Consider the following 16893-nt stretch of genomic DNA (forward strand, 5'->3'; position numbering starts at 1 on the left):
ATTTATTCAGTCTTACATAAGAATAGAAATGAATAATTATATTTGTATGACATAAAGACATTTTTACAATAGTTTGTGGAATAATGTTGGGTGTCATTCATTAATTGATGCCCAGTGTACCCTTTGTATGTTTTTATTTGTGTTTCACATGTGCTAAATCATGGTCCTCCTATGCAACACAAGATCACTAGCTTATTTTTTCAAGGAATTTTTCGAAAATCATTTTATATCAATCCCAGTTTTTTTAAATAATTCTTTCTTTGGCTGTACAAACATATCCATGCATGCATTTATATACAAACATGCCATCGACAAAAAATAGCCATCTGAACACTTTGGTTCATCCCCAGAGCTTGAAAGCTGTGCATTTTAAAACTGAAATATGAGACAGATGCATCAGATTAGGGGTGAGGATGTTCAATCGAAAGCATTATGCTGCACGTTGACAGGATTGCACTACCAAGAGGTTAAAATGATATGGTTTTCTGATTGCTGAAAGGTTGATACCACAAGCTATGTTTCTTTTTAAGTCAACACGAACTGAATCTGACCCTATTTATTTTTCACCAATCAATTCTCAATGAACAAAAACTTCTGCCCTACTTATTTTTCCTAAGAAATATGTCAAATTATGCTAGCAAAATTGTGTTAATGGCAACAACGGTATGATCAATGTAGAAATATTGACAAGGTCAATAGTTGCACATGATTATTTAGAATCAAACAGAGCAACCTGCAAATGCAGCAGTTTGACGGTTTGATCACAGAAGGGTTTACAGTATATAGCGTGAAGTGTTTAACGGCACATTCTCTTTCAGGTTAAGTAAACTCCAAGCAGTTCTTCAGATGGATTTTGAAGTGGAGGATGTCAGCAGTCAATCAGAGATACAGGTGATTAAGTGGGAGTTGACGCTTCCTGATGAAGTCAAAATGATGGGGGCGTCTGAAGGCACCATGAGGATCTACACCACTCAGAGAGACTTTGTAGGCCTGGCTCCTCTAGTTGTGGTAGGTTAAGGTTATTCATTAAAGATAGTAACAAAAATAAATGATTAAATAAAATGTCTCTATCTTAAGTGTCTGTCTGAGACTGTAAAGGATCTTCATTAGTTATTCACTGGCATTTTGAAAGACAGAATTGATCCAGCAGGGTACCAAGGGCTCGGCACTGACACAACTTGTAAATGCGACAAGCTTCATCTGCAAGACCGATCACGTTGACCTTTGGATTTTGTCCAAACATGAGCAGATTTAGGCATAATCAATCAGATTTTCTGTAGCGGCTCTAATATACAGCTGGAAACTGTCCCAGGAATCTGAAAACAGCTCTGGACAGAAAATGGCGAAAGAAATTTGATATGTTTGCAAGTACTTCTTTAGGATTAGGGGACCAATTCTGACTATTAATTATGACTTTTTCTTCACTAAACCTCTAATCTGCTGCTTATTAATAGTTTGTGGGGAAGTTAAGTTTACTGTAGGTATGGAGTAGGATTAAGAGATCTAAAGTATGGTCATGCAGAATGAAGCATTAATACTGAATGTGCTTTTCAAACACTTATAAACAGCAGTTGCCGTGGGTTGTTTTTAATGTACACGGGTTGATGCTTCCCCATTAATGTGATATTTAGGGGTATCCCCATAAAAAAAAAAAAAAATGGTATATTACCCACCAGAACACTATTGGTGCTTTTCCACTGCATGGTATGGCACGGTACGGCTCGGGACAGTTCAGTTTTGGGGTATTTTTCACTGTTTACTGTACCCGGTCCTTTTTTTAGTTTCAAGTGAACCGTACCATTCCCAAAATGTGACGTGTAAACTCTGCTGATCACTGATTGGTCGGATGGAATACCTGCGTCACTGAATTCGCGACACAAACACAAAAGAAGCACTAAATATAAATCAGCCAGCGAAGGATCGAACGAAACTGTTTTGAACGAGCGCACCATTTTTTTAACAACCAAAAAGTTTTGTTGTCTATTGCAGAAGTATAGACATTCCTCTTGGTGATAGCAGAGGAGAAGATACAGTGAGAGCTTGATGGGGCGACCCGTAATTAAAAAGGTAGAGTAGAGGCGGCTCAACTATAATGACGTGACTAATCCCGCCCAATTTAAAGCGATACTAAACTGCAGTGGAAATGCAAACTGCGTCGAACCATGTCATACCTTACTTAGCCATGCCAAGCGAGTCGTACTTACTCCATATTTTTACTGTGGTAGCCCCATCGAAACGTCATTGGGCTAGTTTTGTTGTGAAAACCTGCTAACCCTGATAAACAGCCAATATGCTAGTACTATGCATGCTAATAAGCAACTAGGTAATAGTGAGAATTGGTCCCTTAACTAAAGTTTTACCAGTGCCCCAGTGACAGCCAAGGGTGTGGAAAATCCATTATTTGCAGCTTGCTGGTTGCTTTTATGTCGGTTTTACAGGGCAAGGGATTTTCTCATTTCAGAGAGCATTATACTGGATAAGAAGTAAATCTAACTATTTTTATTCACGAACAAAATAGTGCTGTTTGATCAGCCTAATGGTAATGGCAAATTCCTTTTTCCATATTTAGCAAAACAATATTGATATAGCTTAGGCTTATTTTTAATGCATTACATAAAGTTAAATTAAGTGACCTGTGTTTCCTGAAAACCTGTTTCATTTATGTGAGCTGGCATTTTGCATCTGTCAGGATCTTTAAAGTTCAGAGGTTTATCCCACTAAGCTGGTGCTTCCCATTTACTGGAGACAATATTGGGAAATGGGGGTTTGACACGTAATAATCCGTTTTTGCTTTCGCTTGTTCTCATTAAAATGACTTTGATTACATAAAATTGTATAAGTCTGAGTAGTGCATCTCTGGCCCAGATTATCTAAATAGATTGACACACTCCATTTCAACCTAAAATCAGCTTTGAGTCCCTGATATTGTTTACCTGTGAAATGGTGTAAAAGGTGCACTGATATTATGACACTAACTTCATCACTAGATTGCATAATGTTATCATAACTGACCTCCATTCATAGGAGTGCCAAAGTTTAAGCTTAGCTTAGTATTAAGATCCAAAATGTAACTTTGATCCCTGTCCCCTGTGTAGGACACAGAGCTGTTGAACACTGCCGTGCTGACTGGTAAGAGGGTCATGGTGGGAGTACGTACCATTGCTGTGGAACAGGATGGTTCTGTAACGGATGTCTCTGAATTTGCTGACTGCAGCTCCACAAATGAAGATGTTCTGAAGGTACAGTCATTGTACTGTTTTTACTCTCGTGTCTCCGCATGGATACAGCAGCTGCAAAGTCATATCAAGCTAATATCAAACTCTAATTCTCTGTGCACGTGTGAGACTAAAGTAGGTCAATAACATGATGTTAATGGTCTGTCCAGATCATCCAATTCATACAATGACTTGAATACACCTCTCCTGTAATGGGCATGTTTTTTATGTATTTTAAGGGCATTAAGTCTAAAATGATACATTATGATATCACAAGGAAGAAAAAAAATCCTTAATAAAATATTTATTGAAAATAAAACATTATTGAAGAGTTAGCATACATTTTATTGTTATTATTTAATATATTCACAAATAATTTTAACAACATTTATTCACTGCTAATTAATATAAAAAATTATAATAATTGTACATACCTTCACGACAATGTGTCAAGGTCAGAAAGTACCTTAAAATATCAGAAAATCTGACTTTTTATGACAAGATTAGTTTTAGATTAGTTCTCAGTAAAAACATGATGTTTATGATTTAATAATTCATATTTACAACAAAAAGGTTTTACCTTCAAAAGTATATTTTATAAATGTTTGAAAGTAATTACTACAATCTGTACACATGACATTTTGTCTTTTTTTTTTTTCAAAGAATTTGGCACGTTTGTTTTTCGTATTTGTTATAAACTCAAATATGAAAGATGGATAGATGGAGTGTCTATGAATGGATGTCATCGCCAGAGAGAGGCAAAAAACCTCAGAAGAATATCTCAAAGTATTTTCTTGTGTATGCATTATGTAACCTCTGCCAGTCTGAGAGCCTGTGTTCTTGGGACAGTGCTCTGAAAGTCATTAAGCCACGTCGTGACCTCACTCAGGAGGCCTGTATCCTCTTTGTTGAGGAGGTAATCTGAACGGACAGCTCAGCACCATACTGTGACTACAGCTAAAATCAGAGTCTTAAAAGAACTTCAGTCCTGTCGCACTCAAGGACAACATCACTTTCTGGCCTCATTTCTTAGAATTACACAGAAATGCATTTACTTTGATGTTCTCAGTAAAAAATATATCCAAACTTAAGATTAATAGATTATACATGAGCAAGAAACATGATGAGACTCATGTTTGGAATAGATTCCCCAAAAATGAAAATTCTGCCATAATGTACTCATACTCATGTTTTTCCAAACCAATTTGCTGTTATTTTTGTTTCAGAAGACTTTATGTCACACAGATTGTATATGGGCTATTTATTATTTAATTATTATTTTAATTTTTGTGTTGTTTTTTTTACCCTTTTGGAGTTGATATAGCATTGACGATATGAATTGTTGTTTGGACTACAGCTGTGTGCAGATTCTTGAAAAACTGTTTATTGTTGTGTTTTAGTATATAATTATGCTTTGGGAGTTTCATGTAAATAACAGCATATGGTTTGGAACAACATTTAATATTGCTTTAATCAACCCTCTACATTGCAAGTAAATCACTCGAATATGCGCCTTCATTCTGGCGACTAAATAATGTCTAATATTAGCCAATGGCTAATACATTCTCTGATTGTACTCGCCAGTGTGTGAGTTGAAGGCTAAGTATAAGTTAAGCACAGATATATTTTTTTACTCGCAAAAACTCTTTGACTCTGACTGAGGGATTCAGAGTTTCACTCTCCGTCAAGCGATCTGTGATATTTCTCCGTTCATCTCAATGGATACGCAGCGCAGCTGTATTTGATTTACCATAAACTCTAGTGTGAAGGCACACAAATTGTCGTCGCTTTCTCACACACACACACACACACAGAGAGAGAGAAAGTGTGAGTGAGTGAATTGACGTGCTACATTTAAACAATATTCTTTGTTGTATTTTCCTGTCAAAATAACAGTGCTCCTATGGAAGTCTTCAGCTTTTAAGAACAGCCGGGTTTTCCGGTAGTGGGTGGAGTTAATGCGCAAACGGCAATCCCATTGGCTAGTGCTCACCTATTATCGTCCCTGTTTTGATTTCAGCAAATCAGTTCAAGTGAACGTACAAAACCTGATTAATATTCATGAATCCAGCAACTCATCATTAATCCTTAGTAATCCCTATTCTTAGTGTGTTTTATAGTTCTTATTATTAGAATTTGTATCATTATTATCCTATCAATATTTTTGTTAGTTTTTTCCTAATTTTTTTTTTTTCGTCAGAAACATTGAATGACCTCTCAAGTTAAAATTTTAAAATGCATTTATCAAATTTACTTCTAATTACTTAAGTTATATTAAATAATACTTGATTATAAAGCTTGACTGACAGATGTTAAAAGTGTTCTTAAAAAAACTGCGCCATTTTATATATATATATATATATATATATATATATATATATATATATATATATATATATAGTGGGGATCGAAAGTTTGGGCACCCCTTGCAGAATCTGTGAAAATATGAGTAATTTTCAAAAAATAAGAGAGATCATACTAAATGCATGTTATATTTTATTTAGTACTGTCCTGAGTAAGATATTGTACATAAAATATTTTAACATTTATTCCACAAGACAAAAAAAATGCTGAAACTATTAAAATAACCCTACTCAAAAGTTTGGGAACCCTTGGTTCTTAGTACTGTGTTCTGTTACCTGATGATCCTCGACTGTCTTTCTGTTTTGTGATGGTTGTGCATGAGTCCCTTGTTTGTTCTGAACAGTTAAACTGAGCAGCGTTCTTCAGAAAAATCTTTAAGGTCCTGCAGATTCTTCAGTTTTCCAGCATCTTTGCATATTTGAACCCTTTCCAGCAGTGACTTTATGATTTTGAGATGCACCTTATCACACTGAGGACATTTGAGGGACTCAAACACAACTATTTAAAAAGATTCAAACATTCACTAATGCTCCAGAAGGAAACAAGATGCATTAAGAGCTGGGGGGTGAAAACTTTCGGAATTTGAAGATCAAGGTAAATTGTACTTAATTTGTGTACCGGGAAACATACAAGTATCTTCTGTTGCTTACGAAGGGCAGAACTAAATGGAAAAAAATTATATTTCAACAAAATAAGACAAATTTGGCCATCTTCATTGTGTTCAAAAGTTTTCACCCCCCAGCTCTTAATGCATCTTGTTTCCTTCTGGAGCATCAGTGAATGTGTGAATCTTTTTAAATAGTTGTGTTTGAGTCCCTCAAATGTCCTCAGTGTGATAAGGTGTATCTCAAAATCATAAAGTCACTGCTGGAAAGGGTTCAAATATGCAAAGATGCTGGAAAACTGAAGAATCTGCAGGACCTTAAAGATTTTTCTGAAGAACGCTGCTCAGTTTAACTGTTCAGAACGAACAAGGGACTCATGCACAACCATCACAAAACAGAAAGACAGTCGAGGATCATCAGGTAACAGAACACAGTACTAAGAACCAAGGGTTCCCAAACTTTTGAGTAGGGTTATTTTAATAGTTTCAGCATTTTTTTTGTCTTGTGGAATAAATGTTAAAATATTTTATGCACAATATCTTACTCAGGACAGTACTAAATAAAATATAACATGCATTTAGTATGATCTCTCTTATTTTTTGAAAATTACTCATATTTTCACAGATTCTGCAAGGGGTGCCCAAACTTTCGAGCCCCACTGTGTATATATATATATATATATATATATATATATATATATACAGTCTGGTGAGTAAACAAAAATATTTACTAGCCAATGGCAATTCAATTGCCAAGGTGTCCGTAGAGGGTTGTTTAATTCATGTCAAGACTTGTTAGTTAATATGTATCATCAACCAATCAAAATAGTAATAATAAAATAATAAAATAAATATATATTTTAAAAATATTTTACTTTATTTGGACCATGAAATAAGCATGAATAATAATGTTAATACATTTTTTTTTTAATCTCTCATGAAATTGATCAATTAGAGTGAAAAAAAAAGTCTATAAGCCTGTTTTTCATGTTGCAGTTTTTTGTTGGCAGAGTATAGGTGTAATCTTCATATTAACTTCACCAATATAACACGATTTTATTATTGTTATTTTGAATTTATTCTTAAATTATTATGACGTTAATCTTAAACGTTTAAATCTAAAATAATGGATAAACTGATCAGACATATGCCTAACTGACTGTCTGGCGCTGGCCGCTTGGTATTTTAAAATACAAAAACTTGAATTTAACAAACATAAAATGTTCTAGTCATATTTCTAAATGAACTTAATAAAGAAACAAAACAGATATAACCACTTTGCCATTAAAAAACAATACTGAACTATTTTAATGGCACCAACAGCAGCTGTTTAGCTTAATGGGAAAGAAAGAGAGTGTAGAGCCGTAGTCAAGTTTAGATTTGTAGAGTCCAAGACAAGTCCAAGACCAGGACTAGTCGAGACCGAATAAAGACCGAGTCCAAAGAGGTTCGAGTCCAAGTCCAAGTCAAGTCCAAAGAGATTCAAGTCCAAGTCAAGTCCAAAAGTTTCGAGTCCAAGACCACATGCTTAAGTACTGATAATGTATGTGTTGTGAGAGACAGCATATCTCCTATTCTAAGAAAATAATTGTACATTATTATTTGTAATGATCAAAAAGCATGTGCAAAGTAACAACTCTGTAGGACAGGGGTCTCCAAACTAGATCCTGGAGGGCCAATGCCCTGCAGAGTTTAGCTCCAGCTGGCCTTAACACTATCCGGAAGTTTCTATTGGGTCTAGTAAGAGCTTGATTAGCTGGTTCAAGTGTGTTTAATTAGGGTTGGAGCTAAACTCTAAAGGACACTGGCCCTCACCGAGTTTGGAGCTGTAGGGACAAATTATTTTTATGTACTTTATTTACATTTTATTTACTTTATAATGCTGATGTTTGCTGATATCATGTCTGTGGTCAAAAATTTAAATGACCAACACACACAAAGCCCAACAAATGTGCGTAGTTAAGGCTACAAGGGATATGTTTGGCTCTACTGGGCATGCACACATAAATACAGCTAAATTTTTTTTGTCATACTATACTAGGGGCTTGCATAGACTTGTTAGATCTGTTGGAAACAATCGACTCCTCGAGCATGCATTAACCATAATGCGTACAAAGAGCTTTCAAGTACGACGTGAATTTTAGGATTACAATATTGCGTGGTGCTGTTACTTTCTATGACCTTATATATGCTGTATGTAAAATTAAAATGTTATGTTATAATTAGTGTTGTGCCTGAAGCCGAATACCTTATTCTGAATGGCATGCATAATGGCTTCATAAACAAATAATGGACAAGGAATAATTCTGACTAAATACTCGGCTGAAGCTGGCACAGTCTGGTGTTTGCTAGATAACACCTGAGTCAGGGGATCAGTGCAATATTGTACACAGACCTCAAAAGTCACGAGTGTGAAGTGAATAAATGTAAACTTTATGAGTGAAAAGAGCGCAAATCACTGCATTGCTGTTGCCTCTCCGTGAAGTTCACTAAACATTAAGGCAAGCTTAAAGTGTCCTGCGTAATGAAAATGTGCGCATTGAATGGATTCAGTCATGTTCAAATGATCACTAAACGATTGTCATGACATCTCTCTGCTTGCATGATAAATTTATTTTAGAAATTAATAATTATTTTAGTTTAACAAGACATACTTGTTCAGTGATAACTATAAGAAAAAAAGACAGTCGACGTTGTATATGAATGCAGATACAAATTTTTTTGTTATCATTACAGATACAAATATTGGCTGTTACATGAAAATGTAAATATTTAATGTCAGAATTATAAAGTTTTGATAATTTACATATGTAATTGTTGCATAAGGCTATGAATTAATAAGCGTTCATTGATAAAAAAAACTATTTACCGTATTTTCCCGACTATAAGTCGCACTTTTTTTCATAGTTTGGCTGGTCCTGCGATTTATAGTCAGGTGCGACTTATTTATCAAAATTTATTTGACATGAACCGAGAGAAATGAACCAAAAGACTTGTACCAAGAGAAAACATTACCGTCTCCAGCCGCGAGAGGGCGCTCTATTCTGCTCAGTGCTCCTGTAGTCTATACTGAAAACAGAGTGCCCTCTCGCGGCTGTAGATGGTAATGTTTTCTTTTGGTTCTTGGTTCTAAATAAATGCAACTTATAGTCCAGTGCGACTTATATATGTTTTTTTCCTCATCATGACGTATTTTTGGACCGATGCGACTTATAGTCCGAAAATACGGTAATTTGTTTTCATTTACAATAGCATGAAACACTAGTAGTCGAGTAACTCAAGTATATTTTTAATGAAAAATAGACTAGTAGAAATCTGTAGTCTTGCAACCCCTATACTGTAGAACATTCATTAGTATTTCATTATTGTAAAGGGTAAGTTTAAGGCTATCTAGGTGTAGACGTAAATAAAACAGGTAGAAAGAGCTACGCCTCTGGATCTCCATCATTCGCTGGTCAAAAATCTTGTTAATTCCATTTGAGCTTGATTTTTATGTAATATTAAGTGCAAGCGTCTGAAATAATACCAACGCTGACAATACAGTGTTGTTTAATTATTGAAATTTCCTCTTTCTATCTTCTTCCCCCTGTATTTCAGTGCTTCAGTATGCTGTGGGACTGTTTTATTTATTAACACCCACAACCTACATCAAGTCAAGTTTAAGTGATTCAAATAGTTTCCTATTCTCTTCTAATCTGTCAATCCATCTAGCCATCCCTGCATATATTCATCCCTCTGTGCATCTTATGCAACTACTGTACCAGAAAAAAAAACAATACATTTTTTACCTTGGTAGATGTGACATTATGCAAACTACTTCCTTGCCCTGCTACTGCGTCTTGCTACTGTCATTTTGGGACACATACTACCTATAGAGCCTCAGACGTGCTTGTGCTGTCAATGCATTATAAAATGTTAATGTCATATTCTTTGAAATTCTGCGGCATTAGATCCATGTCTGTCGACTAATAGGATAAAAACCATAATTACTGTGTTAAGGATTCTGACATCTTATGCATCCATAAATATGTAATTTGCTATCCATTAAACCCATGCTGCGCATGTATAAAACTTGTTGTAAAAAACAGCCAAATTTTTTACAGTAACATGCTGTTTTTCATTAAAACGAGAAAGTAGCTGATGCTATAGATCAAAGTCGACACTTTTTTAAATCCCACCTTACACCCTCATTCACAATTCCCTACATGAGTTTACTAATACAGTCCACCTGACAGAGAGAATGAAAACTAATTAGTGAATTCAGACACTGATGAACAGCTGCTGTTAACGAGCAGAATCACTGACATTACCATTGTGGAGATCAGTGTTTGCTTTAGTTCGGCTCTTAACCTTTTACTTCTGAACATTAGCTTTTGTTTGATTGCTCAATAGCTTTATGCTGCAATGCATACTGGGTACCAGAACAGGACAAAACTCATCCATGAATCCCAGCATGCATTGCGGCATTAATAAATTTTGCAGGTGAATTGTCCACTTCTTTTCTTTAATTATTAGTATGTGCTTGTGTTTTTGATTTTGTCGGAGTTTTAGTAGCATGTTTTGTGATGTTCAGAACTGATCTGTTTATTTATTTTCTGGATTGTGACCATTGTTATGATTCAAACACTGATTCTTGATCTGTTTGTCTAAATTACATTAAAGGTTTTTTTATGAGTAATGTCTTTTTAATGGGTTTTCATAACTAATGGCTCAGCAGGACTTGATCTTTTGCTGTAGTATCAATATTCAGTAAGAGAAGAGACACTGGATAAGAGAATGAATGAACAATACAATATTTTTTTTCGTTGACTTTTTTGCTTTAACAAACAATTTTGAAAAACACATTGTTACAGCAGGCAAAAAAAAAAAAACCTTATTGTTAGAAAGTCAAGGTACAAGAGCACAACTATATTAAACACTGATCTCCAAAAACAAACAAACCCATCTAAACCTCTGTAACTCTTGATAAGATCTTCTGCAGACATCTGACAGAAATAAAGTCAGTCTGGTTAGTAATGTGAAGCTAGTGAAGATATTTAAAGAGTTGTTTAATCAAATATTGGGAGATTTAATGACTTATTTTATTTCAGTTGATTCATCTAAGGCTGTGGCCGAAGTCAGTTGTAGTCCTTTCCTTCAGTGGTTCTGCTTGTTAATAGCAGGTGTTAATTAATCACAGAATTATCTCATTGACTCAACTGATTCGGTGTTACTCTAACACTCTGTAGTGTGAACACATTATACGTGTTCATTTAAAACTGATGATTTTGTTGTGGGGTTTAAAGGGTTAAAGGAGGAGAGTAAATACTGAACTCAACTGTATTAATGTGTTTTTGCACAAGAGAGATCTGTTAGTTAAATGTAGTTTTGTGGTCCACCAATGTTGCTGTAGAGTAGACCCTGTGCTTCAGTCAATGATGAGCCACAAACACTGATCTTCTGCTGCTTTATCTAAAGACAGTGAATGTGGAGTCGCTGATACAGTGATGATCTCTATGTTAAGTACTTCAGCACATACATGTATGCAATAGCTAACAACGAACAGCAATGATTTGAGTAAAAGTCATGTTTTTAGTTACTACTCTACTATTACACATTAAGTGTTTGCAGTTTTATACTAAGACATATTTCTTCTCAGTGGACTCACAGTACTAACATCTTATGAATGCTAGTTTTTAAACTCAAACTGTTTGAAGCAATGGGAGCTGAGTTCATTTCCATGGAAGAATTACGGTAAAACACTGTTAAAATATAAGAGTTGTAAATGAACAGTTGAGAGCTGTAAATTTACAGTACCTTACTGGTAACCCTGCTGCCAGTACATAACTGTTATTTAATGGCACAATTTTTTACAGTGAGCGACACATAACATATACATTAAACTGTAAATACAGTACATATTCTCTAACTGGTTTACACTATGGAAACTTGCTTTTCCACACCAGGATGTTGTTCAAAGTCACCCCTGTGTGCCATCCTCAATCTTTTGAAAATTTAATCACATCGTAAATTATACAATTGATTTAATCATGTGGCAGCATGCATTTGGTAAGCCCATGCTGAACTGTTAAGTGACTTTGAGACTCTGTGACAGTAAACGTCTAAAGGTTACATTAAAAATGCAGCATACGGATACACCACTACTACATTTTGCCATACTTTTTTATAAAGTTGAGTTTATTAATAACGGAAATAACTAAAGCAATCTCAAGCAGTTGAAAAAAGCTGTAAATGCCGATTTAAACCTAAATTATACTTGGTCTCAGAAGTCATGTTTTTACTGGGACTAAGTACCAACAAATCCTCTTACACAAGTCCGTTCCAATCCAGCAGAACATGAAAACTACAGTGTGAACAGCCTGTTTGTTCAGAGTTATAAATAACATGAAACAACATTTCTGGATGCCCTCAGGTGTCTGACAGATGCAACTTTGTCTATGTGAATGGAAAAGAAAGCCAAGGGCAACTGCGGATGCTGGTGAACTTTACCTACAGTTATCTGAGTGCACAGCTGGAGATGAATGTGTGGTTCCCTCGTCTGCCGCTGGATATAGAGGTGTCTGATACAGAGCTGAGTCAGATCAAGAGCTGGAGGATCCCCATCATGTCCACCAAAAGGTACAAACACAGTGACTGCGTTCGAATGCACAATTTCTAGTTAACGCCTATATTGTGATTAGCATTTGTTCTGAATAACAAATAAATGAATATTTCTGTATAAAGTTGTGTAATCAGCTTACAATGCATTAAAGTATCCTGAACATTGTATTTTTCTCTGTGCACTTATTTATTTACTTACTGTTGCTTTCTTTTTACTGTGGCAATGCTTATCATTGAACTTCCAAAAGGGCCACAGGGGAAGAAAATAAACTAACTTAAAGTGCAAAAGAAAAAAAATCTAAACTTTTACACACACACACACACATATGTAGTTATGTAATACAAAAATGATTGCGTTGATTGTAAAGATCTCTGAAAACACAATCCAATAGTAATAGAACATTATAGCCAGAAAATGCCTTTAAATTCAAAATCCACTTTCAGACAGGTTCAAGTAGATTATGAACTGTGGAAAATTGTGAATAAGATTGTGTAAGGTTATGAGTAGTTTAAATACTGTTGCATAATGGATTACATGAAGCAAAAACAGCCTCTCATTAATTCACAGTTTGATCCAATCATTGTCTCATGCATGCTCATGACTGTTTTGAACGAAGTAAATTTGTGCATGTGGGTTCATTTAAAAAGATGAGGCCTTCATCTAAGCTGTTATGAAGACCATGAAAGGTGACAGATGGAGTTACATGACTATAAGTGGGTTGTCAGTAACATCTGTATGTCCCTGACAGCAAACCAGGCTGGAGCAGTGAGGAAGAGCGTAAGGGCCGGGGTTGTATGCTGCAGTTCCAGCATGCTCTGGTCCGAGTCCTCACACACTTTGTAGCAGAGCAGTCAGACCCTCGGGAGCCACAGGCCTTCTTCCTGGGCTCTGATTGGCAGGTGGATGTGACAAGGTTGGTGCGGTACTTCCTGAAGGTGGAGGACACTAATATTGCCCGTCTGCAGGCAGGCAGGATTCTGTCAGGACAAGATGTGGGCACCACCTCTATAAAGGTAAAAATGAATCTGTTGAGTTTGGCTTCCATACGACAAGAGTAATGGACCAGGCCAAACATGAATCATTATTGATCTCATGCAGGCCTCAATAACCTGTTGTCTCCCTTTGTGTAGGTCCTGTCCCCGCTGTCAGATTCCATCCTGGCAGAGAAGACGGTGAGGGTTGTGGATGATCGAGTGACCATCACTGAACTGGGCCTGCAGTTGGTCAGTGGTCTCACACTCAACCTGCAGCTCAGCACAGGAAGTAACCGAGTCATCAGCGCCACGGCTACCACACAGGAAGTGCTCAGCAATCCTAAACAAGTAATTTAACAATACTTTCTTTAATGCTTAGCTAAATTGAGGCACATATTAATGTCTAAAACACTGATTTGTCTGAGTTTACAACATTCGAACAATAAATATTTAATAAATTTAAACTGATAAATTTGTTATAAATATCTATGGTTGTGTTCACACACTGCCAAGACACATTTAATTTCAAACATTTAAAAGTTAATTTTGCATCCAATGACAGTTGGTACTAAATTCTAGTATGATTTATTGGCTCACTCTGTACCAATTTTGGTACCATAGCAAAAAAATTAATAAAAAATAGTGATATTTACAGTATCCTTGTTACATGTTACACATGTGCAAGACACAATATAGAACATGGCCAAATTAAATTTTATTTTTATTGCAGGAGGCAGTGCTGAGCTTCTGGCTGCAATTTAGTGATGGCTCCCTCACCCCACTGGACATTTATGATCCTACTCACTATCGCCTGGATGTGACATCACTGGATGAGGGTGTAATCTCTGTGCAGGACTTACCTTTGACTATAGTGGCAGAAGGTGAAGGGCAAGGAACACTGGTGAGAGCCGAGATGACCATTTGTGAGGTCTGTCAGAAATCCAAGCGCAAAAGCACTTTAGCTGTAGGCACTGGGAGCTTAACGGTGAAGTTCCATACTAACGGCAAACGTCCTGACAATAGCAGCACCAACAATGACACAGGAAACAGCACAGGACTATTTGCTGGTGTCACTGGGAAAGACAACAGTAGTAAGCGTGTTGATGAAGGAGAGGAGGCAGACTCCGAAAAGAAACTGCAGCAACCAGAACAGGTTTCAAGCAGAAATTCAGAGTCTGAGCGTGAGGAAAGTGCCTTGAAGATCACCACCACAGCCAAGTCGACAGCGCGAGACTCAACAGTTGGCAGCATTGCAAATGATTTGGGAATTGAACGGGCTAATGATGCCTCGGATGGAGTCAGTAAACCTGGAAATATTTTAAATAGTGGAAATTTTTTTAGTACAGGAAAAGCTGGCAACGATGGTCACACAGGAATTTCCTGGAGTAACAGTGAGGTTCCTGAGGATTCAATGCTGAGCACTGGGAAAGCTTCTGGGAACTTAGTGAACTACAATAACTACCCTCCCCAAGTGGAAATCCCCAATCAGGAGCCAAAAAATGACAATGACAATAATGATGATGACACTGAGGGACCACTGTCAAACCGTCCACTTACAGACCTGGAGATCGGGATGTATGCATTACTGGGAGTCTTCTGCTTGGCTATCATAGTATTTATGGTAAATTGTGTATCATACTTGGTTAAATTTAGGCACAAGCAGACGCCTGGTCAAGTTTCTGAACAGACTGGTCATCGGCATGATTGGGTATGGCTGGGAACAGATGCTGAGCTGGTTATGAACGTCACTGGAAGCCCGTTACAGCAGGACGCTCATAATACATCCGTGATCGACATAGGACCCAATACAGAGCCTTGTGGTACTCTCACCCGAAGGACCTCTTGCCAGGTGTCTTCTGTATCAAATGACTCTAATGTTTTGTGTGTAGGATCCCCCACAGTAAAACCAGCACGAAGTGAATCCCTACACTCACCCACTAGTAAGAGGAAAAGGGTCCAGTTCACCACCTTCACATCCTTGGATCGGCAATCTCCTCCCAAAATTTTACCACAGGAGAATGGACATGGAATTAACTGGGTAGGAAAGGAGGACAGTTGTATGACTCCTGAGGTGCCAGCTGCTGAGTCTTTGCAACAGCTTTGATTGTTGGCTCACATGCAGCCTGATTTATGCACCCATCATGTATATCTCTATACCAGGGCTGGGCAACTCTGGTCCACTGGCCTGCAGAGTTTAGCTCCAATCTATGGTCACCTGAATGCCTTCTTTCTTTGGAAAAGTCATACTGTTGGTCTGTGCTACACAGGATTAAGGTTAAGAAGATCAGTACAGTTTCATTGATTTTACAAGGTGTGACAGGTGTGACATTTTCTCTGTGACTAGACTTTGTGGAAGATTGATTCTGTCTTGATTACTAATCATGATAAAAAGGAGAGAACACAATTGTGCTATGTTTGAGGATTATTAAAAGCACCCCCCCCACCACAACCACCAGAAAAAAAAACAAAAAAAAAAACTCATTTTTTTGTCTTTCTTAATGAGTTATTAATTGGGGAATTAAATAATAACAAATTGTCATTCTTTCTCTATGGCCAAACTCTGAGATAATGCTTCATTACACTTCTGTTTGACTGTTAAGATGCAACCTTCCATTTTTTTATACAAAAGTGCATGTGATTATTGTACAGATGAAAGTTCTCTTTTAAGATATTTACCACTCTGCATTTATACGTACATTCAAAAACACGATAAAGCCACATTCAGTGCTTTGTGCTAGGATAAGAAATAAAAACCATTTAATTGTAAATGAATGGTGGTTTTTATCTTTTGTAATCCGTTATCTTTCAATACTCAAATGTAAGTCACTGTTGGCATGTCCCAGGTTTTCATAAAAAACAATTTGTGGTAAAAACATTTGTAGTAACTCCAGGTGTGGAGGTAATTGAAAATAGTAGTAAAAACATTTTATATTTTTTGAAGAAAATGAGTGGCACTTAGCCATACAAAACTCCTCATAACTGAAAAGAAGTTGAAGTTGGCCAATTTTCTCACAATGTAACAATATTCTGGTGCAAACATATGGCTAAGACCGCACACAGGCCAAAAATGTCAAAGAGTTCAGAGCACCATTACTGTATATATTTTACTGTACCTCTATACATGAACTGAAATTC

The 16893-nt window shown here is 36.5% G+C and overlaps 1 protein-coding gene across 1 annotated transcript in view; it reads left to right on the forward strand.

Annotated features, from left to right (window-relative positions):
* The window catches only part of LOC113107391 (transmembrane protein 132C), a 36336-nt gene extending 19541 nt beyond the window's left edge, over window positions 1-16795 (forward strand). The window contains exons 4-9 of the mRNA XM_026269876.1: window positions 819-1008; window positions 3096-3239; window positions 12596-12801; window positions 13533-13797; window positions 13915-14106; window positions 14489-16795. Of these exons, the coding sequence (XP_026125661.1) occupies window positions 819-1008; window positions 3096-3239; window positions 12596-12801; window positions 13533-13797; window positions 13915-14106; window positions 14489-15862 (2371 nt within the window). The 3' untranslated portion in view covers window positions 15863-16795. The remainder of the gene's footprint in view (window positions 1-818; window positions 1009-3095; window positions 3240-12595; window positions 12802-13532; window positions 13798-13914; window positions 14107-14488) is intronic.
* Window positions 16796-16893: the final 98 nt, after the last annotated feature.

Source organism: Carassius auratus, chromosome 8, assembly GCF_003368295.1.
Source record: "Carassius auratus strain Wakin chromosome 8, ASM336829v1, whole genome shotgun sequence".
Lineage (NCBI taxonomy): Eukaryota > Metazoa > Chordata > Actinopteri > Cypriniformes > Cyprinidae > Carassius > Carassius auratus.